The 24,307-nt window shown below is 45.9% G+C and overlaps 1 protein-coding gene across 1 annotated transcript; it reads left to right on the forward strand.

Annotated features, from left to right (window-relative positions):
* Nucleotides 1-657: 657 nt before the first annotated feature.
* LOC111618826 (zinc finger protein Gfi-1-like) lies at nt 658-23,504 on the forward strand. Its single transcript, XM_023360413.1, has 4 exons — nt 658-1,012; nt 3,590-3,829; nt 9,624-10,367; nt 22,907-23,504. The coding sequence occupies exons 1-4, from the start codon at nt 898-900 to the stop codon at nt 23,107-23,109; spliced, it is 1,302 nt and encodes a 433-aa protein (XP_023216181.1). The 5' UTR covers nt 658-897; the 3' UTR covers nt 23,110-23,504.
* The last annotated feature ends 803 nt before the right edge of the window (nt 23,505-24,307 follow it).

The following is a 24,307-nucleotide window of genomic DNA, read 5'->3' on the forward strand; positions in this document are numbered from 1 at the left end:
GCGTCGCTACTTTTATTCGCCTCCGGCCGTCAACCGCGCCAGGTGTCGTCTTTCCGATTTAATCGGTCGCTTCGTTCCGGGACCGGATTAAATCCCGTCTCGGGCCTTTTCTATCACGTGCCCCCCTCCGGCCGAAAGACTACTTCGGCGGGCTTCCTCGCGCCTATACATATATGTTTTTTTTTTTTAGCCCTCTCCGGCCCTTAATACGAGAAATAACCCCACTTTTCCTGTAAACAGGCGACGACGGGTGGAAATCTCTCGGAAGATTTAGCGTCCCGCGTCGGGTGTCGACGCGTGCCGGGCCTTCCCCCTAATTCCCTCCATTACTGCCATTATCACCCATTTAAAGCTCTGACTCAACTCTCCCGTTCCCTCTCATACTCTCTCCTGGGCGCTCTTTCTCTGAGTTCCTTTCGAACCCGGACTCGGAAGCCGACGCGTGGCGTTGCGCGCCAGCGCGGCGCGAGTGATAAAGCGAAAGAAGAAGAAGAAGATACGGGCGCGAAGCGTTGGCGCTCGGACGAGCGAATGGGTAGAGGCCGGCGAGAAACGTGGAGCCACCGCCGAGTGTAGGTGCCGCGCAGCCATCCTATTGGCTGTCAGCTCCTCGGGCGCCGCACTCCTGACTGGTCCAGTCGTCAAAAAGCAGCAGATTGGTAGCGGCCGTCCGCCGTCGGGATGCTCGTCGCTCTCTTCGCATCTTCCGACCGACGCTCCTTTCGTTCGTTCCGGTTCCTACGCTAATTCTAGTCAAAAAAAGCGGGTGGCAAGCGCCCGTCACCGGCCCGACTCCCCCAACCGGGAGGCAGAAGAAAGGCTCCGTTTCGGGACCGTCCGGCCATCCCGCCACTCCGGACGCGAAAGTGGCCGTGGGCCTCGGACGTGTGTGACGTCATGAGCGGACCAGTGACGTCCGACCGGGCCAAGAAGTCGTCCGAAAACGGAGGCGTCAGCTTCGGCGAGATGGGAAGTGCCTTTCGAGTGGTGACTCCGAAACGATCTAGAGAAGGTGAGTGAACGCTCGCTCGCCCTCCCCCGGTCGCGCGCGCCAACCATTCGCCCCCGTCCCCCGAAAACTTTTCTCCAGACGTCGCGCGCGTTTTCCCGTTCTTCCTCCCGCAAAATGGCACGCGGTTTCTACCGGATCCGGACCGGAACTCGGCCGCTGCTCGTGCAGATTCGGACCTTGAAAGAGATAAAACGGATTAAGATAAGGCGACGCTATTTCCCCCCCTGGTAGTTTATCTCGAAAACAAACTGATAGGAGGACGAATAGCCCCGTTACCGTTTCCGTCCTCGCGCCCTCCGTTCTTCGTTTCGTCTTCCTTCTTACCGCATCCGGGAACCGCAAAAGTGAGTTGCAGGTTTTCTTCTCCCGAAAAAGCTAGCGAAATTCGGGTCTAAAGGATCGCCCAGGTCTAATCGACGTCCCGTGCAGTATATCGGAAGTGACGTCAAAGCCCGGTTACGTTTCCAGGACTCCGATAGCGGAAAATGGCATCCCGAGAACGTAATTGCCTAAAGGAAAAAGGAGAGGGAATTTTTCTTCCGGGACGTTTTCCGATACATTTCGCGGGTTGCGGGAAGGAGAAAATGGGGCGCAAAAATTAGGAAATTCCTCGGGAAGGACGACGAAGTTTGCCGCAAGAAAAGGGGCGAAGGTCGCCCGGTGTAGACGCGCGCGACGAGTGCACGGGCGGAGGGAAGATTGATGACGACGCCAAATCCCGTTCGAATGCCGTCTCGTGATTCAGATCCGAGGAGAGTGCGAGAAACGTGACCAAAACTGGGAAAAGGAAGGAGAATAAGCCCGCGGGCCGAATCTGTTGTCGGCCGGCGGGAGGGGGGAGGCCGTCCGACGATTGGGGGGAGGCCGGAAAGACCCGGCGCCCGCGCCTAATCCCGGTAATCGTCGTTATCGGCGACGCTCCTCTGACAGATTGCGTGCGGCTCCGCATTTCTCACAATTAGCGTCGGCCGGGTGTGGAAACGTCACCCGACGTCTCCCTTCTCGCTCCGTCATTTCGCACCGTCTCCCGGGCTTCTCCTTTTCCTCCCCCTCCGGCCCGATTCTTCCCCCTTTGGGCGCGGGCCGGGTGGAAACGGCGGCGGTAATTGACGGGGCGGGCGATCGCCGAGCGGCGAGTCGGATGGTCCCCCAGGAAGTGGCGGGCGCGGGCAATTTGTCGGCGGCGGGAAGGCAAAGCCGGAGGTAATAAGCTTGTTAAGGCAGACCCCGGGTGGCCGGGATTAGGCGCAGCCCGAGAACGGGCGCGAGAGAGCGCGCGTCCGAACGGCCTGTGGCTTCCGACGGCGAAACAATGGCTAAGAGGATTGGTCTCGCGCCGGATTTGTCGCCGGATTAGGGTCGGGCCCGAGCAGTTCGGATTCCGACGGCGCGGCAATTAGGAGCCGAATTAGCGGACAAATTTATTAGTCGGCGCGTTTTTTTTCCCCTCCTGCCGCGGGATTATCCGACGCCCCAATTTACTCGGCCGCAAATGAATTAATCCCGCGTCCAATTCCCCACCTAATTTATCGTCTCTTCTCCTCCCTCGGAGCCCGGCGCCTCTTCTTCCTCTCAATTAGTTTCGCTTTTCTCGCCCCCTTCCTTCCCGACTGTTCCACACCGCGGCTTCCAGAATCGCCCGTTTCCTTCCCTTCTTCTTCGGATTCCGATTCCGCCGCTTCCCCATCCTGGTCTATCAGCGACCCTCCAAAAATTCGTTTTAAAAAAGGGAATGAAAACCACCCCGTCCCTCCAACCGGACCCAGGAAAGAAGGAAGGAAAGCCGGAAGGGACGAACTAAGAAAACCTCTTCTTCGACCACCGTGCCATACTCGAGCCCTTTTCTATCAGGTCTTTCTCATCTAAATCGGTAATGGGGAGAAGAAAACCAACGGTTTCGAGTGTAAAAGAAAACTCAAAAACATTCCGAGAGAACTCTTCCAGGCAGGCCAGGCCCGGGCGGCCGGAAGTCACGCGCTACGAACCACTTCCGCGTTAGATTCCTGGGGCCCCGTCCCGCGAAATTCCAAAAAAAAAAAAAGAAGTCCGAGCGTATCGGCAATCCGTTTAATTAAAAACCTTTAAAAGGAAATTTAATTCGAGACGTTCTGGGAGGGAAATTTCTTTAAGTCCCAGTCGAATCGGAAGTGATCGAAGGACTTCCGGTTGACGGGATTCGGTCAAATTCGAGCCACTAATGCTTAACGGAATTAGAACGGAGGGGGACAGGAAAAGGGTTCGATAGAGAGGGGGCGAATCTCGAAAGATTCCGGACGGTGGGTGTTAGAAAGAGTCCGAAAGGGGACGGGCGCGCGGGGACTTCGCTTCCGACGCGTCGCGAGAAAGGTCCGGCGTAAGTAACGAGCGGAGGAGGGAGTCCCCCGCGTACTTTTATATTCATTCGCTTCGTTAGAGAAGGCCGACGTCCTGATTTCCCCGGAGATGGCGGGCGAAGCGGCTAGTCAAATTACCGCCGGATTGATTTGCCGGGATAAACGGCGACTAGTTGGCCACTTTCCTTAATAACGTCCGTCGGACGGCGCTAAATTCGCCCTTTTTTTTCTCTCTCTTTTTCAGATTCCGGTCCTTCCTTCCCCGTCTCCAGTCTGGGAGCATCCGTCGGGCCGGCCCTCCCCCTCTTCTCGGCCGAGGGTCTCCCCACCTACTATCCGGGCCTGTGGTGCGGGGCGGCCGGAACTCTGGGCCTCAAGGCTGGTGCGTCGGGAGGCGTGGAGCCTGCCTTCCCCCTCTTTCCACTCTTTCATCATTACCTGCCGCCGTACGGCTTCCTCGACGCCTGTTCCCAGTCTTCTTCAGGTAAGTGCCGTCTTCTCTACTTCTCTCCTTCTTCCTAAAACTCCCTGGAACCGACAGAATAGGAACTTTCCTGGCGCATCGCAAACTCTCGCGTGCGTCGGGGGAGATCCGTCAGTTCGTTGGTCGTCGCGTAGCTAATATCAAGTTTGGGGTGGCGCGCGCGGTCGGATGCGGCCATCCGCGTCCGTTAATTAGACAGGAGGAGTGATAAGTGCGGAAGAGCTGGATGCCGTTAAACGCGATCGGGAGCGACTAACGCGGTTAGCGCGGGTGGGACGTTCGTTTGGGGGGAAGGCGACGGCGCGAGTCGGCCGGACGATAATCCTCATAGGGGTACGGACGCGTCAATCCCTGGCGAGACGCGTCGGAGGACATTAGTCGCGCGTTCGGAGGGTAAAAGGTTAGCTAATGGACGGCGCGAGCGACGCGGCCGGCGACGCGGGTGGGAGAGAGGAGCGCGCCAGACGAATAAATCACGATGATTGTTTTCGGGAAGGCCGGAGTCGGCCCGAAACTTCGGCGGCGCTCCGCATCCCAGAGGCCCTATCCGTTTCTTTATTCGGCTCTGATGTATGTAAATTTTCAATTGCTGTAGGCAGATTAAACTAGATTTCCGGAGAGCGGGATCCTCGCGAGGCGCATTTACCTCGGGATGTGTGATTTCCCGGCCGAGCAAGAGCGCGCGCCGGGTCTCGCGGGGGAGGAGAAATTCGTTGCTCGCCGCTACGGCGGACGGCCGGGAATTCGACACCGCCGGCCGATCGAAGGCCATCGACGCCGTCCGTTCGGGCTCCGGCGCCGCGCCGGTATCCGGGCCGCCGGCGCTCCCATCTTCGCCGTCTTTCGGCCCGAAGACCGTAGCGGCGAGCGACGCGCGCGCCGCGCCGGGGCAGCGGCGCCGTCTTTAATTACGGCCGGCGGCGTGTCCATTACTCGGCGCTTAATGAAGGACCGCGGCGTTTCATTGCCTCATTAACGAAACTCTCTTAAACCGGCCGACTCCATTAATATTCCTCCGTCGGGCGCCCGGATTTGCAGATTTATCGCTCCCTTCGCTAAATGCTTCTCCGTCCTCGCGCCGTCGCCGCCGTCGACCACGCGGCCCGCGTAGCGCCGGGCGCGAACGGTCACCCCCTTTTTACTCGCAACCTAGGGAAGTTTCCGACTACCCCCGGAGAATACGGTGGAGGGAGTTTTTACAATTGTCCCTCCATCCTGCGTATAGAAGTTTGTCTACGTGAGGAAAGCGATAGAACGGTATACGTCGCTTACCTCCGGGCCACGTGGGATGAGGAAAAAATCCACCCTTACGCAATATTGGCGCACCCCGTCTCGAGTTCCGTACCGAAATCTTCTCCCTCTCTGGCGACGGCGTCGAGATTCCGGTCCGACGATCGATTCGTTTAACTTTGGGCGATAAAAGAAAATCCGGTAGAAGATTAATCGGGTTAAAGACGAAACGGAACCGGAAATTCGGTGCGTTTTCGGCTACCTTCGTCATTTTTCTTCCTCTTCGCGCGGCCGGTTCGCGCCGCGTCGGATTTCCGATTCCTCTACCACGCGCGAAGACCGAACGTTTCCGGTCGGAAGAGGAACCGGAAACTCTTCGAGACTACCCGTCTCGTGCGCGAACACGTGCCGATTTACGCCGACAACCAAAAAAAATCTCGTTTTACGGCGTTACGCGTCGATACTAACGCGTAATTTCCTCATACAGAAGCAACCGGCACTCTTTTCCTAACCGGAATCTCTCATTTAATTAACGGCCTACGGGGCTTAGAACGACTAGGGCGCCCTTCCTTCCCCCGTGGCCGTTACGGGAACGAACGAAAATTTTAATAACGTAGATCCCGAAACCCGATCTTCCTTTAGAAAAAAAGAGGAAAAGTAATTTTTCCGGAGAATCCGCGCGCCACATTGTTGGAGAGGAGTGGAGAGATCGAATGCCGCTTCTAAATTAATAATAGTAATAACAATAATAATACTTCCATCCTCCGTAGAAATAACAAATAAGGAAAGGAAACGTTTCTCTCTTTATTTTGTTATTTTTAACAACCACCCTATTTGGGTACCCGCTCTGCCGTCGTCTAATGAATACGACCTGTTAGGGAATTGGCAATTTTCGGAATTCTTCCCTCTCCTCTCCCTCCTCTCGGAATACGGAAAGGTACAATACCCGAGATTCATACAATAAGGATCGAATTTTAAGCAAAATTTTCGTGTTGGCTCCCTTCACGAGATCGGATCTTGTGTCTTTTTCCCAGGCCTAACATGGGAAAGGGTAGAAAACACGCGCGTGCTCTATTATTCCTTTTAAGGGAAGAGAGAAAATCGCCTATAGAAACAAAGGGGATGACGTATGTTTCCTTGCCGCGTGCGATAGAAACTAGTATATTCCCGAATTAGCCCATCTTTCTTCTTCAACAATGAATCCTTTTCGGGAAAGGAGTCCGGATTCGTGAACCGAGAAAATCTTTACTTTTCTGTCACACATTTTAACTCCTCCGATATTTATAAGAAGGTATTTTAAAGTCGATCGCTCCGGAAGTAGGTAGTCGATATTTCTCCACCCGTTTCTCCGAAAATCGTTATTTTTCGAGGGTCCTTTCGATCTGTGTTACTCGCTATCGACAGACCCGCAAATTTGCACTTCCCCGCTTATGTTTTTTCTTTAGAAATTCCTCCGATCCCATGGCTTTCCGCTTCTTATACTACTACAAGCCACGAGTCTCTTACTAAAAAATGTATTCCACCCCTCCCTTCCGCCCTCTTTTTAAAAGTATTTGTGTATCGAGCTTCGTATTTTTGGTAACCGTCCTGGCACCGAATAACTTTTATTCTCTTTTCCCCCCTCCCTTCTTCTTCTTCTTCTTCTTTCTCCGAATCCTCTCTTTCTCTTACCAGAAAGGGGGCGAAGTCGAATTTTGTTTGGACCTTTCTTTACTCTTCTTTTTTACTATTTAATCCCGAACTTATCGAATAAATTAGGGGGACGAACAAAGTTGGTTTTTAGTTCTATAAATAGTTAAACCGCGCGAGAACACGTAGGCTAGGGGTGCATAAAATACAATGGGTTCGGCTCTGGCTCACCCTTTACTAAAGCTTCTTCTATTCTAGAATTAGGACATTTAAATTGGCATTAAACAATTGGAACCTTTCTTCTTCCCTTTTCTTCCCTACGAGAGTTTGCCATTTTAGGGATTCTCTGACCCTTTAGGGTGTTTTCTCTTAGGATCCTAGGGATGCGCTCCCGCTCCTCTCGTTCCTAATTATTAAAATGTTCTTCCCTGGTTTTCGAATGCTGGAAACGGAAGAGGAAAGCCGTGGCCTAACCTTTTCGGGAGTGAAGAGCGATTTAGCAGTGGGTGACTCGCGGTCGACTGGCGCGCCGACGGTACGCGACGCGCCAAAAATCGGGGATGGCCCCAGGCTCTCAATCTAAGTTGGGCCGCCGAAGGCCTCGGGCGCGACGAACCGACCGACGAACGCGATTAAGAGAAGGGAAGCGAAGGGAGGGCGTCCGGATTCTCTCTCCTCAATCTTACCGCTCCGCCACCTTGTGTCAATATCTGCGGGGCGCCGACTCGCGACCCGACGTGGGAAAGTAGCAGGCGCCACAGACGCATCCGATACCAAATTAAAGCCGACGCTTATTCCCTCGGAAAGCATACGGCCCCGGGCCCCGTCGGCCGTGCGGAGGGCGCACTCGGCCGAGCGGCTTATCGCCAAATGCCGTTTCTCACCGCCCCTTAATCCCCCCGCGCCGCGCGCTCGATACGCGTTTTTGTCTCTTGTTCTAGGCGCGGGGAAGGAAGAAAGATGGCGGTCGAGCGCTCGGCCCGATCGGGTCTTTCTCCCTTTCCCCCTTCCCCTCTCCGGCGGGCGGGAGGAGAAAAGGGACGTCGGGGCCACCCGACGTAATAAGCCGCGTAGGCATCCGGACGGAATAATTCTCCGATGAAGCGTGGCGCGCCAGTCCACTCATCTGCCAAACGTCCGTCTTAAAAACGGGAGAGACGGATGATCTTGTGACATATTACACTCCATTACTCTACCTCCCCATTCAGCTGTCCCCGACATACCGGGAAATATAATTACGGGCGCAGGCCGGCTTGATTTATGGCCGGTCGACTGGGTAGTGTCTGGATGACGCCGGACAAACGGTCCCGGCCGAGAGACGACGGCCTTAATTTAATAGCCAGCGAGCGACGGGTAGCGGCGCGGGTGGGCCCCCTGGCTCCCCGTCGGAAAGGGGAGCCCTACTTCTGTTTCTGGGGCCCTCCAGGTCCGGAAAGGACCCCGGAGATCGATGGAGGGGGAGGAATGGGGGGTGCGGGCGATCGAATCGACTACTCTCTCGCCAATATTTACAAAAGGGGACGACGCTCTCGCGGCCGAGTGGCACGCGATACAAATAGCCGGTCGAGGGTCGCGGACGCAGCGGAAGCGCGCGCCACCACCGTAAAAGGCGCTTCCGGGTCGAAACGGTCGGTCACGCGACCGGCGGAACTGCGGCTAATGTGTTTACGCGCTCGGTCCGATTAAGCTTTTGTGGGACGTCCCCCGTCACGGACTCGACTCGGACGACCATTAAAACCCCCCGGACGGGATCGCGCTACCTTTCTACGATCTCTCCTACTCTTTTCTCCCTCCTTCCCTCACTCTTCCTCACTCAATCTACCTTTTCACGTCACCCCTCCCGTTTACCTTCGTGTTTTTACTCATCCAACAAGCAAATTCCTCACTTTTTGTTCCACGTTCGGGTCGTCGCACGCGCAAAATTTCGTCCCCTCGAAACGGGAGAACGATACTTTGTACGCACGGCGTCATTTAAAGTGTTCCCCGACGTTAAATTCTGAGGTTAAATAAGTTAAAATTGAGTAATTTAAGTTAAAAATGGCCACCGCCGACGTTCTCCAGGTTGGTGGAAACGTCGAGTCGAAGCGCCCAGGCCGAGTCGATGGGTTCGAGTCGAGCGCGCGCGACTCAAACGAATAAGATGGCTACAGATTTAATTTTAATTAACTCGACAATCTAATTTAGCTTCTTACTTCCAGAGCCAACAAATTGGATATCAAACCGACGTAACATTTATTACTTACCGTTAAGAACCTTTACGCCGCTCGCCCTCCTCCTCCTCCTCCTCTTCCTCTTCCTCCATCGACCATCCATCCCCCCGTCAAATTTTCGAATTTCGACCAGTTTACTTTATATCGGGGTTGGCCACGGTGACATTAATACACCGTTTACCGCTAGATCTCTTCCTTTTAAAAGTACAGGAAGGGGACCCCAAGCTTCCCAATTTTACCTTAGTAAATCGGTTTAGGAATGGTTTAAATTGATCAACGAAAGCAAAGTTTGAGTGGCTAAAGATTTAAAGACTCGTTCCCTTAAACTTTAACGGACTTTCCCTATTTCGATCCGCATTTCCAGCCCGTAGGACACCCCCTTTTTATTAACTTGCCCTTCTTAAATTGTCCTTGGCCAGTTACGTATTTGTTTCTTTGCGGGCGCAAATGGTATATAACACCGGAAAAATTGTTATCTCTGCGAATGGATCCGACTTGTAAGTTGGGAGAACCCTTTTGGGGTTTTTTTCCGGTGGAATCCGTAAAATATTTTCGGAAGGGAGGGTTCTCCGCCCGGAATATTTATACTTTATTCGGGTTCCTATCCGTAAACGAACGTCCTGGAAGCGGTTTTATACGCGGCTGTTGGGCGGGAAAGGTGGGAAAATCGGTTATTTTTCGCGGTTTATTTTTGGCAATTGGTAGTGACGGTCTTTCTGTTGCAGGAAACAAATCGGAAGAGAGCAGGAACGTAGGACGCAGCGACCACTCTCCTTCGTCGTCCGGTTCCAAGCAGCAACTGTCGGCCTACCTGCCTTCTCTACCCGGTCCGGGTGACCTTCGTTCCCTGACACTGGCCACGTGGGGAGAGGACTTCCTGGGTCGACCCCTGAATCTCGGCGACTACCACTCGTCAGGCCTCCTTCGCTCGCCGCCTCCCGGTTTGGGAGTGGGCGCGGCCGGCGACGCCTCCCTGTCTTCGACTTCGGCGACTCCTTCCAACGACAAGTTCTATCGACCCTTGGCGCCCGGACTGGGCACCTGTTTCGGAATTCCCTTCTACCGCTTGACGGTACCGAAACCGGTACCGACGGCGGGACAGGCGTCGGACGGACTCAAACCCCTTTCGGTGGCCGACGTGTACTCGTGCGTCAAGTGCGACAAGATGTTCAGCACTCCGCACGGACTAGAAGTGCACGCTCGACGATCCCACAGCGGGAAGAGGCCCTTCGCCTGCGAACTGTGCAACAAAACCTTCGGACACGAAGTGAGTCTTAGTCAACACCGAGCCATTCACACGGCCGAGAGAAGTTTCGAGTGCAAACAGTGCGGCAAGAGCTTCAAGCGATCGTCCACCCTGTCCACCCATCTGCTGATCCACTCGGACACCAGGCCCTACCCTTGCCAATACTGTGGAAAGAGGTTCCACCAGAAGTCCGACATGAAGAAGCACACCTACATCCACACAGGTGAGTCGGAAACTCGCGCGCGCCACTTCCGTTTCCGTTTCCGGTCCGTGCCGTCTTTCTACGAAAAAAAAAACAAAACAAAAAAAAACTCGGACCGGCCACACCCAAGCCGATCCGAGTCGCGTCGGCAGCCAATGGCGCTCCTCCCTCCCCGTTACTCGGGAAACCGAAAGAGAGAAGGGTCCCGGCGCACGCGCGCTTGAGGAGCCCTTCCATCCGGAGGTGGCGAGTCCACCCCTTTTTTTTTTAATGTCCCCCTTTCGGAGCGGAAGTCGGGAAGAGAGAATCCCGAACCGGGCCGAGAGCGGGCCGGAAGGAGGGCCGTTAGACGATAATGGCGCAGTTTGTATTCCGTATAAAACGGGGGTAGGAAGAAGGAATATAAAAAAAAAAAAAGTAGAGCGGAAGAGCGGGAAGAGTATTACCTTCTAACGCAATTAGGACAGCAATTTGTAAGAGCTCTTGAATTAGATGCGAGTGGATTTGTTCCCGGACGCTGCACGATAATTAGGGAGCGCCCGAGGGGAAAGAAGCCGTGCCTGGAGGAAAAAGGGAAGGTAATTCAATTAAAGGCCGGTCCCATTCTGGGGATTAGAAAAACAAGGCAAGAGCTCGCTCGTCCGGGTAATCACAGACGACCGAAAGCGGCCGAGCGTCTCGTCTTCATCGAGCTGTTGACATTAAAATCCTCTCTGTTTGCCCACCGAAAGTCTACCGAATATTCCTGGCGGACGGCCCGGGGCGACCGCCACGCGCACACAGATTTTTCCCTAAGTCCGGGCCCGCCGCCGCCCCCTTTTCTTTCGGTCTTCCCTCTACTTTCCCCTCCCGGCTGGCGGTGTTAAACGGTTGCAAATTTGCCGGCTGGGGGCGCAGCCGGCCCGAGGAATTTCATCCTCGACAAACGTCATAAGAGGGGGGGAAACGGGTGGGAGGAAGCGGGGAATGAATGCGCGAGCGGCAGAGGGGGAGAGGGGCAAATGGAATCCGCTCTTCTATTTCCGCTTTTACCTGTTAGAAGATAAATGAGTCGGCAAATTGAATTTGTGGAGAACAATGCGTGCTTTGCTCAAATCATTGCAGGATGGGACCCCGGTCGTTATCCGTCGGAGGGGAGGAAGAGGGGCGCCTTTTACCCTTTCTAATAAGTGGGAGTGTTTCGTTAGCGCTGGGAATACGTCCGGGGAATCACTGCAGCCACCGTACGCTTTTCCCTCCTCTTTCCCCCCTTTCTGAATTTTTAACCGGCGCGTTTGACTCCCTTTCGAATCTCGTGACGCCCCCTCCATCCGCCGAATTTCTCCGCTCCCGAAACCCCGGGCCCTTCCGACAAGCGGGCCTCTCCTTCTTTCCCCCCTCTTCGTTAGCCTAGGGGTCGGTTCCCGTCCGGTCGGGACCGCGGAATATTTCCGGCGTGACTTTACCGTTCGGGGTTTTTGTCCGTTCCCCCGTGACATACGACTTCAATAGGGCAGAGGAGGTCGGGGCGTCGGGGGGATTGTAACGAGCAATTAAGGCCCGACCGTTGGCATTGAATCACGGACCGGTGACTAACCGGCCCGTTTACTCCAGACTCCTTTTTATGACTCCGGGCCAAACACACACTCTCTCTCTCACCCCGAAAGGCAAAGGCAAAAGGCGCCAGGACGTTTCGTACCTCGTCCCTTTCCTTCTGTTTTATGGCCTTCCGTGCACGCGAATCTTCCCGCCGCCCACCCACGCCCTCCGCCCTCTGTAATTAAAACCGCCTTAGCCAGGAACCGCCCCTCTATACCCATTTGGCAGACGTCTAAACGCTTTCGGAAAACCTTCCTCCCGGTTTTCAGAGGAGGATAAAAACCACCACCAGAAGCTACCGTTTCTCTCCTCCCAAGTTACCTACGCGCCTCTAGAATCCTATCTAAGACACCTATTCCTAATTGATACACGTAGGCCTACCTGGCCAACGACGCGTTACGCGCCGTAAAGCATTTTTTTTACATCGTTTCCACTCCCTCTATTGCGGTGTTAACAAATTCACGAACGGAAAGATAACGTCGATAATTTGTTTACGCGTATCGACCGACACTCGATCGTCCTAAGCACCCGACACATTATGCTCATTGTAGAAATTAGGAGCGCGTAGGACGGTAGTTAGACCACTTATCACCACAGAATAACCGTTTTACGCTTCTAGAAAAGCCACGGTATCAAACCAGCCGCGTAAAGTTCGAACTTCTTAATGGTCAATTCTAGAAAATGAAGAAGATCTAGAAAAGGATCTTCGAATGATCAAATTCTTTTTGAATTTTTACACCCTTAATTAACACTAAAACGGGTGGTTCCGTTTGAGATTCTCTTTGCCAATAAATCTTCTCGTCACCCTTAATTTAAGCCTGAATATTTATCAGCCTTACTGAAACCACCCCTTTGCTTTCCCGTCTTATCTTCTAGTGTGAACTTTGAACCTTCTAGAATTCGAATTTTGTATGTTGGTTCCCTTTTTAAAGTCGTTCCAACGTATTGCGGGTTGTATAAATATCCAAAAATTCACGAATACGAAGAAGGGAAATTCGATTTTCTAACTGTAATCAAACCCGATTCTTTAATGTCGCGCGAGCCTAACCCGAGTGACCCTCAGGTTACGCGATCTACCGATTGGAAATTGTTTCGTTAATTCTATTTGTTTTGTGGGTTTCCCGATCACCCCGCTACTTCGTAGACGTTCGGGTGATTGCGCTTTTAGACTCTTCACCGCGGCCAAATAATGCGTTTAAAGAGTACCCAATATGGCAAATAACCGGGCAGTTGACTGTCTCGCGCTCTTAATTTTCTATTTGGCCCACGAATTTCGTGCCCAAATCGTCTTACGGGGGTAGTCTAATCCACGCCGATGGTTTAAATGTATGGAGAACACGTACGCGCTACGCCTACGGCACGAAAAGTTTAATTTTACCAATCTGCACGCGTAGGCCTTTAGGCATTTCTTATTTATTTTGAGGAAATTCTCTTCTAGAATTTATTTATCGTGAAAACTTTTCACGAAACTTTGTTGGTCTACAAATTTTCTCTAAGTTAGACGAGCGACGCGTCGTAGGCGCGCGTAAATTACGCAACGCAACGCGCTTAAAATACAAGCTTTTAGGCCAACGTTTCTTTATCAAACCGTAGTGTTTTTGTACGTTTTTTTACCACATACCAGAGAATTTTTTTTTTTGTGGAATAACTTAATATTTGAATTTATTTTTGGCCCCGTGTATTAAATTTAAGTGGGTGTTTTTATTTGGCGTTAGATTCCATGCCAAATTCGGCGAAGGTTGGTTGTTGGCACGCGCTTTATCTTAAATATTTAAATAGGTATATCGTGTGAGAGGTCCCTTCTCGTCCCATCGGATCGGGCCGTATTTAAGTTCACGTTCTCTTACGTAAGCTCGCAGATTATTGGCCGTAATTTGGAAAGGGGTCACTTTCTAAAAAAGCCACCAATCCAATCAATCTTCGCGTGAAATATTCAAAAAAAACACGAAAGTTTTTGAATATTTAAATTAATATTAAATCAAGACTTTATTATTAACGTTCTTATTTAAAAGTTTCATGAGAATGCAAGCGCGATTCTTTTGGATTTAGAATTTGGATCGGTGGTTCTCGGCCAGTTTGCCGTGGCACACTGCGGAGTAACGAACTTCTAGGCGTTAGGAAACTTCAGAAATCGTATTTTTTTTACGTGAAAACACCGTATATCTATGACGTTTCGTTTATACTTGCGTGACGGATGCGACGTGGCACATTGCCGTGACGTAAAGAATCGCTTTTTGGGGAGGGAATCTTCGTTTTTAAATGGGCAAAATCGTTGCCGTAAAGTGTCTCGTTCGAAGCTTTTAAGCGTTGGCCTACGAGATGCGAACCGGATTGGCAGTAAAATCATTTTTCTTAGGTGATCCTAACCGGGCAATCCGCGTATTAAAGTGGATCCACGTGTATAAAAAAAGAAAACACCCACTCGGATCTTCCTAAATGCCCTTTCCGTTACTCGTTTACGTCTCAGATTCCCGTTGTAAAACTCGTTTTAACGCGTCGCCCGGGAGATAACTCTTCAAGATACGACTCCTCGAAGTAACGTTTTACTTTACGCCCTTCCTCTTCTTATGCCCTTCGAAAAGGGACCGGAAGTCACTCGGCAAACCGTAAAATCTTATAGGACGATACTATTAGGTCTACTTTATCCGTAACGACTTCCGGAATGCGTCAATCTCTCCGTAAAAAGAGTGGTTTTGCCATTCCTGTGCCCCCTCCTCTGCGTTTAATTTAGTTAAAGGCCGGAAGGTACTGTACGTAACGTAAACGTAACGGAAGTGGCGTATTTTCTTCCGTCGGATGGACCAAATAAGACGAAATGTTGAAGCGGGGAACGTTCGAAGATCGTGGAAAATCGATCGGGGTATTTATCTAGCGATAACACACCAAAAACGTAAGGGAATGCGGGGCAAGATGGTTCCGCCTGTCGACTTTAACGTTTCTTAATGGCTAAAGAAATCTAAACACGTCGGAGATAAACAATTACCACGTAAATTTAATGTTTGATTTTATGGTTAAATTTCAAAACACGTATTAGAAATTCAAATTTTTTTTCCAGGTTTTTAATTTAACGTTTTTTTTTTTTTTTTTTTTTTTTTTTTTTGGATGAAAACCTCGATTAAACGTTTTCCAGCGAATGTCTCGATTCGATTGTTTTTTCGTATAAGATTCGGGTTTTCGGTAAATAAGGTTGTCGTTTTTAACGTTTTTCTTGGATTAGGTTTTTGGATAAAGGATCATTCGACGTTTTTGCCCGAGATTTTTTGACTTTCAACATTCTCGGATAATTTTTGAAATGCAATATTTTCGAGTGAACGTTGTCTTTGAAATTCAACGTTTTCATACGAGTTTTGCCTTTGAAATTCAACGTTTTCTGGTAAGATTTGTCTTTAAAATTCAACGTTTTCTGGTAAGATTTGTCTTTGAAATTCAACGTTTTCTGGTAAGATTTGTCTTTAAAATTCAACGTTTTCATACGAGTTTTGCCTTTAAAATTCAACGTTTTCTGGTAAGATTTGTCTTTAAAATTCAACGTTTTCTGACGAGTTTTGCCTTTAAAATTCAACGTTTTCTGGTAAGATTTGTCTTTGAAATTCATCGTTTTCTGGTAAGATTTGTCTTTAAAATTCAACGTTTTCATACGAGTTTTGCCTTTGAAATTCAACGTTTTCTGGTAAGATTCGTCTTTGAAATTCAACTTTTTCTCATGTTTTTTTCTTTTAAATTCAACGTTTTCATACGAGTTTTGCCTTTGAAATTCAACGTTTTCTGGTAAGATTCGTCTTTGAAATTCAACTTTTTCTCATGTTTTTTTCTTTTAAATTCAACGTTTTCATACGAGTTTTGCCTTTGAAATTCAACGTTTTCTGGTAAGATTCGTCTTTGAAATTCAACTTTTTCTCATGTTTTTTTCTTTTAAATTCAACGTTTTCATACGAGTTTTGCCTTTGAAATTCAACGTTTTCTGGTAAGATTCGTCTTTGAAATTCAACTTTTTCTCATGTTTTTTTCTTTTAAATTCAACGTTTTTATACGAGTTTTGCCTTTGAAATTCAACGTTTTCTGGTAAGATTCGTCTTTGAAATTCAACTTTTTCTCATGTTTTTTTCTTTTAAATTCAACGTTTTCATACGAGTTTTGCCTTTGAAATTCAACGTTTTCTGGTAAGATTCGTCTTTGAAATTCAACTTTTTCTCATGTTTTTTTCTTTTAAATTCAACGTTTTCATACGAGTTTTGCCTTTGAAATTCAACGTTTTCTGGTAAGATTCGTCTTTGAAATTCAACTTTTTCTCATGTTTTTTTCTTTTAAATTCAACGTTTTCATACGAGTTTTGCCTTTGAAATTCAACGTTTTCTGGTAAGATTCGTCTTTGAAATTCAACTTTTTCTCATGTTTTTTTCTTTTAAATTCAACGTTTTCATACGAGTTTTGCCTTTGAAATTCAACGTTTTCTGGTAAGATTCGTCTTTGAAATTCAACTTTTTCTCATGTTTTTTTCTTTTAAATTCAACGTTTTCATACGAGTTTTGCCTTTGAAATTCAACGTTTTCTGGTAAGATTCGTCTTTGAAATTCAACTTTTTCTCATGTTTTTTTCTTTTAAATTCAACGTTTTCATACGAGTTTTGCCTTTGAAATTCAACGTTTTCTGGTAAGATTCGTCTTTGAAATTCAACTTTTTCTCATGTTTTTTTCTTTTAAATTCAACGTTTTCATACGAGTTTTGCCTTTGAAATTCAACGTTTTCTGGTAAGATTCGTCTTTGAAATTCAACTTTTTCTCATGTTTTTTTCTTTTAAATTCAACGTTTTCATACGAGTTTTGCCTTTGAAATTCAACGTTTTCTGGTAAGATTCGTCTTTGAAATTCAACTTTTTCTCATGTTTTTTTCTTTTAAATTCAACGTTTTCATACGAGTTTTGCCTTTGAAATTCAACGTTTTCTGGTAAGATTCGTCTTTGAAATTCAACTTTTTCTCATGTTTTTTTCTTTTAAATTCAACGTTTTCATACGAGTTTTGCCTTTGAAATTCAACGTTTTCTGGTAAGATTCGTCTTTGAAATTCAACTTTTTCTCATGTTTTTTTCTTTTAAATTCAACGTTTTCATACGAGTTTTGCCTTTGAAATTCAACGTTTTCTGGTAAGATTCGTCTTTGAAATTCAACTTTTTCTCATGTTTTTTTCTTTTAAATTCAACGTTTTCATACGAGTTTTGCCTTTGAAATTCAACGTTTTCTGGTAAGATTCGTCTTTGAAATTCAACTTTTTCTCATGTTTTTTTCTTTTAAATTCAACGTTTTCATACGAGTTTTGCCTTTGAAATTCAACGTTTTCTGGTAAGATTCGTCTTTGAAATTCAACNTTGTACGAGTCACTTAGATTTTACAAATACGTGAGCCGTTCACAGCCCGGCACACGTATTTGTAAAATCTAAGTGACTCGTACAACATGGAATTCATATAAAACGGAACAATCAACAGTGTTATAGGGGGGTCGACTGTGTAAATGGTGCTTAACTACACATTATATAGACCTTTTTCTGCTTCAAAACAGGGTGTATTTTGGATTTTCAAACCCCATTTTTTTAATATATTGTCTCTAAAACTTTGTATCATAAACATATCTTCAATAAAACTATATTTACTCATTGAATTTTAAAAAGGCTCCTTTAAGATCAATAAAAATATATATTAGGCCTTCTATTGATTCTGTTATATAGTAATTATGTTAATGTTTACGTGTCATACGTCTGTTTGTCTATTCTAAAAACCGAAACGTTGTATAAATTTACATTTTTTAAATACGTATAAGTCCTTATTATGGTTCAATTCGTCTAAATTACGATATTTTTTAAAGAATATTTTATCGTTATACTTGTTACTAGGAAAGCACTTCGATTATACACTTATTAATCACTTTAAACACTTGATGGGCCTAAGTAACAAAGAAGAAAGAGAATTAATTTTAAAATATAGGAAATAAAACTAATAGAACCCTTGATTTTACGATTTAATTGACTTCTGAAGTGACATTTTACTTATTCTCAATAGAAAATTTATGTACAAAATTATACAACAAAAGTACAGTATAGTATACTTTATAATACATACATTCATTCATTAAAAGTTGATGAAGTATAAACACAATAAAATCTTTGCAAATTTTTAATTATTTACTTCAAATTATTAATTTCTTCAATAAAGAAACACATAGATAGTACTCCGCTTTATATTTAAGATGAATTTCGAAATGTAATCGATGATTGGTCGATGATACGTTTATCCGTACGATGATTGGTTTGGGTAGAATTTAAATTTAAATTTGAAATTAATCTGAATGTATTATTGTTATTTTCATAACGTAATTTATTAATATTGTATATTATAGACGATTTTTATCCTTAAATTTTTTTTTTTTAAAAAAAGTATATAAATACGTAAGGATATACATTAACTTTCTAGCATTATTTTCCATATATTTATACACAAGATGTGATTTTTTCACAATTGATATTTTATGTATGCATCAGTATATCTTTCCATTCACTACTGATATTGATAGGTCTCTAATGACATTGATTTCCATCCATTCAAAAGCCATTTTGTCTGAAACCAGGATGAATCTCGTTTGAATCGATTAACCTGGTTTTTCCAGATTATCGTCGAGAAAAAAAATAAATAAATACAGACAAACGGACGGGTGAAAAGAAAAAAAAAAAATTGAAAAAATATTCTTAATTTTTTCTCTTTCTAAATCGTTACAATGAAAAATTGAAATTAAATTTTAAGGTACAGAAACCCTCACTCGGTGTATTAATTATAAAATGTTGCGTGTATTGCGTACAATATGTAATTCATATTAGAATTATAGAGAAGCTTTTGCAGTGTTTTCTATAATCATTACGCTTTAGAATCCTTAAGGCGTGTTGCTAATGGGTTGAAGTGCAAAGTCGACTCCCCCTATAACACTGTTGATTATTCCGTTTTATACGAATTCCATGTTGTACGAGTCACTTAGATTTTACAAATACGTGTGCCGGGCTGTGAATGGCTCGTGTATTTGTAAAATCTAAGTGACTCGTACAACATGGAATTCGTATAAAACGGAATTATCAACAGTGTTATAGGGGGGTCGACTGTATTCTTCTTTTATTCGTCCATTGAGAATCCTCCAGAAGGATTCGCTCTTGAAGCATCGCGAACAATAAAGGATTAAAATAATCCTGACCCTTTTTGGTATTAAAAAACAGTAACATTTATAGAAGAAGAAGCATAAAACAAGAGGAAAATAATAAAAAAATACCTTTACAAATGATTATATTTAAAAGATCTTCAGTAATTTGGTTTCTTACAGTTTAAAATCTTGATGATCCATGCTTAAATTCTTGGTTTCCATTAGTTTTAACTTAGAAATTCTTGTATCATATTCATTTAATTTGACTTGGCCATCACTTTTTGTACCAATTTAATTTGGCTATACCTTTTTTTAGTGTTAGATTTTCTTCTTATTTCTCCCTTAGAATCTCTTTTTCTTTTCTTCGGGATCATATTCACTGAAAGAGAAGAGGAGATGGCCGAGTGTAAATAAGGTTTAAAAACACAGATTTTAGACGTTTCACCGTTTACACTAACAATTCAAGAGCCCCGGAGCGTAAGTTGAAGAGGGTAAAAAATAAAAAAAGAAAAAAAAATTCTTTCTGGAAATATTATTTTTGTCTTTAAATTAAATTAAACCATTGGCGTCACTCTACTCCTCCTCCACACGTTCATACAAACGAGCAATATTTTTTGAAGCAACACGCAATATTTTAGTCCAGATAAATCTCGCAGTTCTTTTGGTAAATTGCAAAAAAACATTTTTTTTTTCTTTTGTTTTTTCATAAAAGAAACGTGCCAATTGTACGTTGCAAAGCGTAGTCCTTCAGCGTAAAAATCTAAAAGGAAAATACAATTAAAAGGGGTGGGTCAAGTTTAATTAAGTAGTTTAAATACGTTAATAAATAAGCCAATTTTGTACAATATCCGAATATTTTTACCGTCCCCGAGTGTGAAGTGCCTGGGGAGATCACGGACCGGAAACGAATGGAACAAATTCGAGGGTACTTTTCTATGACCGGAAGTAGGAAAAATAAAATTTTAATAATATTTTTTTATTTTATCCTAAAGAAATTTACTTCCGAAGGGAACGAAGATCCCGCTGGGTCTTCTCGAAATTGATACAAGAGCATTGTGCCTTTTATTTGTATGTGTGTGTGTGTGTTTTTTTTTTCTAGTTTATATATATATAAAAATAGGCTATTTACTAGTTCATTTCGATATGGCAACGTAAAATACTGCTTATAATTTATCTGTCGTGATGCCACATTACGTGTATAATTTCCAGTGGACACGATAGTTTGCTGCCTAATGGGACTCATTTCGTAGAGTTTGGCTTACCGACTGAAGAGGTTTCCCACTTCCGCAACCGACTATAAAACACTATTTGACAATTACACACTATTTCAGCTCGTTTGCTAAGCAACCGTGACGTGGCACGCGTGTTCCAACGATACCTATGAGAAACACTAACTAACGCTCGTCGTCGTGGTACCCATTGCTTTACGACGTACTCTACGAGTTACTTCTATTAATTTGGCTTCTATCGTTTACTAGGAAACCAATTTCGTGTTCCTTCCGTCTATTTAAGGTGAGTGCCATAAAAATCTGTTAGGTTAAACACCGTTGAGTACTATAGAGCCCATCTTTTAACCTTCAGAAACTGATGCATGGGACAATGGCACTGTCGTTCTTTACCACGTTGAAGGTTCTTCTTTGTTCTTTGTGTGTTGTAACGGGTCTTAAACACAATTGCAATTCGACTGAATCCCAGTGAAAGCACCCGTTTAACAAGATGTTTCCGAGAACAGGAGTTAAAGAACGTGATTCTATAGACGTGAAATTCTTAGTGAGTTGAGTAAACTTCGGCTAATTTCGTGACAATTCTTTCCTATATCTAAAACACTTGATCGATTCTTAATTATAGATAAGGGCCTGTGTTTTCTTTCTAAAGATTGCTCTATTTTTTGCCGAGAGAGAGAGAGAATGGTTCGATCTACCTCAATATTTTTTCTTTTTTTTTAATCAAAATCTTCTAGTGGTTCTTATATTAAAACTTTTATTTGGATGTCGCTAACACTTTAGAATGGTTCCTAAAATACATAAAATCTAAAAGAAATCCTTCTTAAAATGTGTTAGAACTCGAGAAAATGATTACAAAAGCCCTCAAAAATGATTTGGCTCTCAATCTGAAACCTCAAAAAAAGACTGAAGACATATCTCAATACACGTTTATTTATTCATTTATATTGTTAGAATACGGGTTTCTCTTGTGTTTTCCTCACATTTCCCAAGTTATATAATTTCCTAAATCTCTCGAAATGTAATTTTGTAGCATTAAGAGAAATGTAGTGTTATTTAAAATGGGGAGGAAATCAGAATTTCGAGTTAGAAGAACGTATAAAAGGGTATTGCTTCGAAAGGGGGGGAATGCGTAATTGGTTTCCCGAACGTATAAAAGTTAAGAACAATATCTATCACGAGAAAACCCAGCGAGTTTTTTGATACCTCGGCGAAGGGGTGATCGATAAAAAGCACGCGCAGCGCTTCTTTTTAGCACGCCTACACCAAGAAAGGAGGAAGGAAAGAAGAAAGGAGGGGGTAGAGAGAGAGAGAGAGAGAGAGAGAGACGTGAAGGAAAGGCATTCTTTTGCATATTTTCGCGCGTTCAAAAAAAAAAAAAAAAAGGAAGCAGGGATGCCCGGTCAGGGGGCCTCTCCGATTAAAACATATAATATAGGCTATATCTAGCGACAACGGGCGATATTTTAACATTTTATTTGCTGGAAAATCGATGGTTTTTACGGTATTATGTTGGTATATGTTTTAACTTATTCCGTTTTTAATCATTTATAAACCGATACTCGTAATGGTTTCTTAAAATTTTAACCGTTTACCACCGTTAGAAATTACGGAAAACGGTTCCGTTTACGCTTATCTTTACTAAATAAATGCTTTAAATATATGTATTACGTTTAATTGCAGTGATTTCGTAGCTTTCGAGTAAGAATCGTTACGTGTTTTCTCACTTTAAACTCATCCCTTTCGTGAAGGGAGAAAGGGTAAGAAGACGAACGATTTAACCGATTTTTCCCGTCGTTTTAGGGTGGAAAAGAGGGAAATTTTTTTAAAAAATTCTCTTTTACGGATCGATTAGACTTTTAAACGTTAGATACCGGGCGGCTCGTTTGAAGAGGGAGTTTGACGGCGGAGAAAGTAACCGCGTGACATGGTAACACCTTCGATTGTAACGACGATTATCGGTGGATCAGGAGGCCTCGACCCCGTCTGGGACATTTTATAATTATTTTTTTAACATCTCGCGCCCTACCACCACGGGTGCAAGGGTGCTCCTCTTTTATCTCGTTCGTAAAAGTACCGTTCGATCTGTTCTAACTGTCGTTTAGGGGTCGAAAATACACAAGCGAGTGAGTGTTACCAGTATAGGTAGGTGTGCAGCCTCACCCGCCTGCTAAATATGGTAGGTGTGTGACAGGTAGGTGTGTGAGCGGTCATTGAATATGGCACCACAACCGCCCGCGCTCACTGCTAAATTTTGGCCGCACCCTATTCCCTAAAACGTTAGAGGTGTCGGATGGTGTTGTCGTCTTCCCCTTCCTGAAAGTGACGACCTTCTACGAGAAGGTCGTTAGATCCACTTAAACAAACGGAGGAATCCGTCTTGTGATGTCTAGAAAACGTCCCCGAGATTTCGTCCTATCTCTCCGCGCCTCCGGACCATTTATTCCGCCAATTATCGACCCGCGCGTGTCGACGCGACGACGTCGCGCCACGCTATTGAAAACGTTGGCAATTTCGCGTTCGGAGACGTGTCGCGCGCGGGGGCGTGATTGATACCTGTTTTATTAACGGCGCTTTGAATTTCAGGTGAGAAGCCTCACAAGTGTGCGGTGTGCGGCAAAGCCTTCAGCCAGTCCTCCAACCTGATTACCCACAGCCGGAAGCACACGGGTTTCAAGCCCTTCGCCTGCGAAGTATGCGGACGAGCCTTTCAGCGGAAGGTGGATCTACGGAGGCACAAAGAGACGCAACATTCGGACATTAGACAATTGCAGCAGTGTTCTCAATAGGTGGATGGAGCAGTCAGTCGTCGCCATTCACCGGGACCTATCCCCTTCGCCTATAAATATATATATATATATACACACACAGACACAGACACATAACGTACAGTACGTGCGCAGGTACGGACGGGGCCGACGCATCCTTGCCCATTTACGCGTAAAAAAAAAAAAAGTTTCCTTTTCGCGCCCCCGAGCGCGCATCTTCGTAGCTGCGTTTGCGCGCCGTTGGTTCCGAGTGCCGTGATGTCGTGTGACGTGCTAGTGACGCATCCTCGCTCCGTTCCGAAGGGCCGGAGGGATCGGACGGACGGGCCCGACCGCCGGGCCCGCCGTTCGGCGCGGGCCGCTCCGGGGCCGGGGACATCCCCGTCACCCGCCCGTCCGGTCGGCTTTAGCTATGTCGTGTGAGTCGAAATAAAGATTCCGTTGTCAAAGTTTCGAGTGTCTGGTTCCTTTCGCTCGCGCTCCACACCGCGAAGCGAGAAAACATATACGCGACGCGTCGCGTGGTAAACTAAGAAAAGTCGCGCCGATCCGAAAATCATTCTCCTTAATTACAGACTCGAATAACACGCGATTTTCTCGCGCGCGATTCAATCTATCACCGATACGAGAGTTCTGTTTTGTGCGTTACTCGACTCGATAAGCGTAACATTAACTGGAAAGAAGCGCGTAACAGCGAACGGAATAACGTCGCGCGCCTTTCGCGACCGAATGCGAAGCGACGGTAGTGTCCTACGCTTAAAGCGAGAAGAAAGGAGATCTCCCTGCTACAGTTTCTAGCGAGGAGGAAGTGATAGATGTGTTCTAAAAGTACAGAATCAGTTAGCAAAAGGGAGAAGCGATAAATGTCTGTCGAAGGACTCGGAAGCCATTTCTCAAACCAGACATTCACAGCGACCGGATTACTCCTTAGTGGACCTAACACTTTTCCCGTTACCGGAAGTGGTTCTTACCATTCTCGGTACTTTCTACTCTCTGTCAGCATATTCTAGCATTATCCTATCATAACAAAGGACAGTTTTTTAAATAATAGGCCTTAAAAATAACGGTCTCTTCTCGCAGACACGCCCGAAAATATACCTCACTGTATGCCTCGCGACGTGTACTGTTACGAGAGACGGCGCACTTTACTCCGAAAGACATAAACGTCTGTGTGTTTTCCGGGGCCTTCACCACAATAATAATAATAATCGAATCGTAA

This window comes from Centruroides sculpturatus, unplaced genomic scaffold (assembly GCF_000671375.1).
Source record: "Centruroides sculpturatus isolate CEXI.00-Female unplaced genomic scaffold, Cexi_2.0 scaffold13, whole genome shotgun sequence".
Classification (NCBI taxonomy): domain Eukaryota; kingdom Metazoa; phylum Arthropoda; class Arachnida; order Scorpiones; family Buthidae; genus Centruroides; species Centruroides sculpturatus.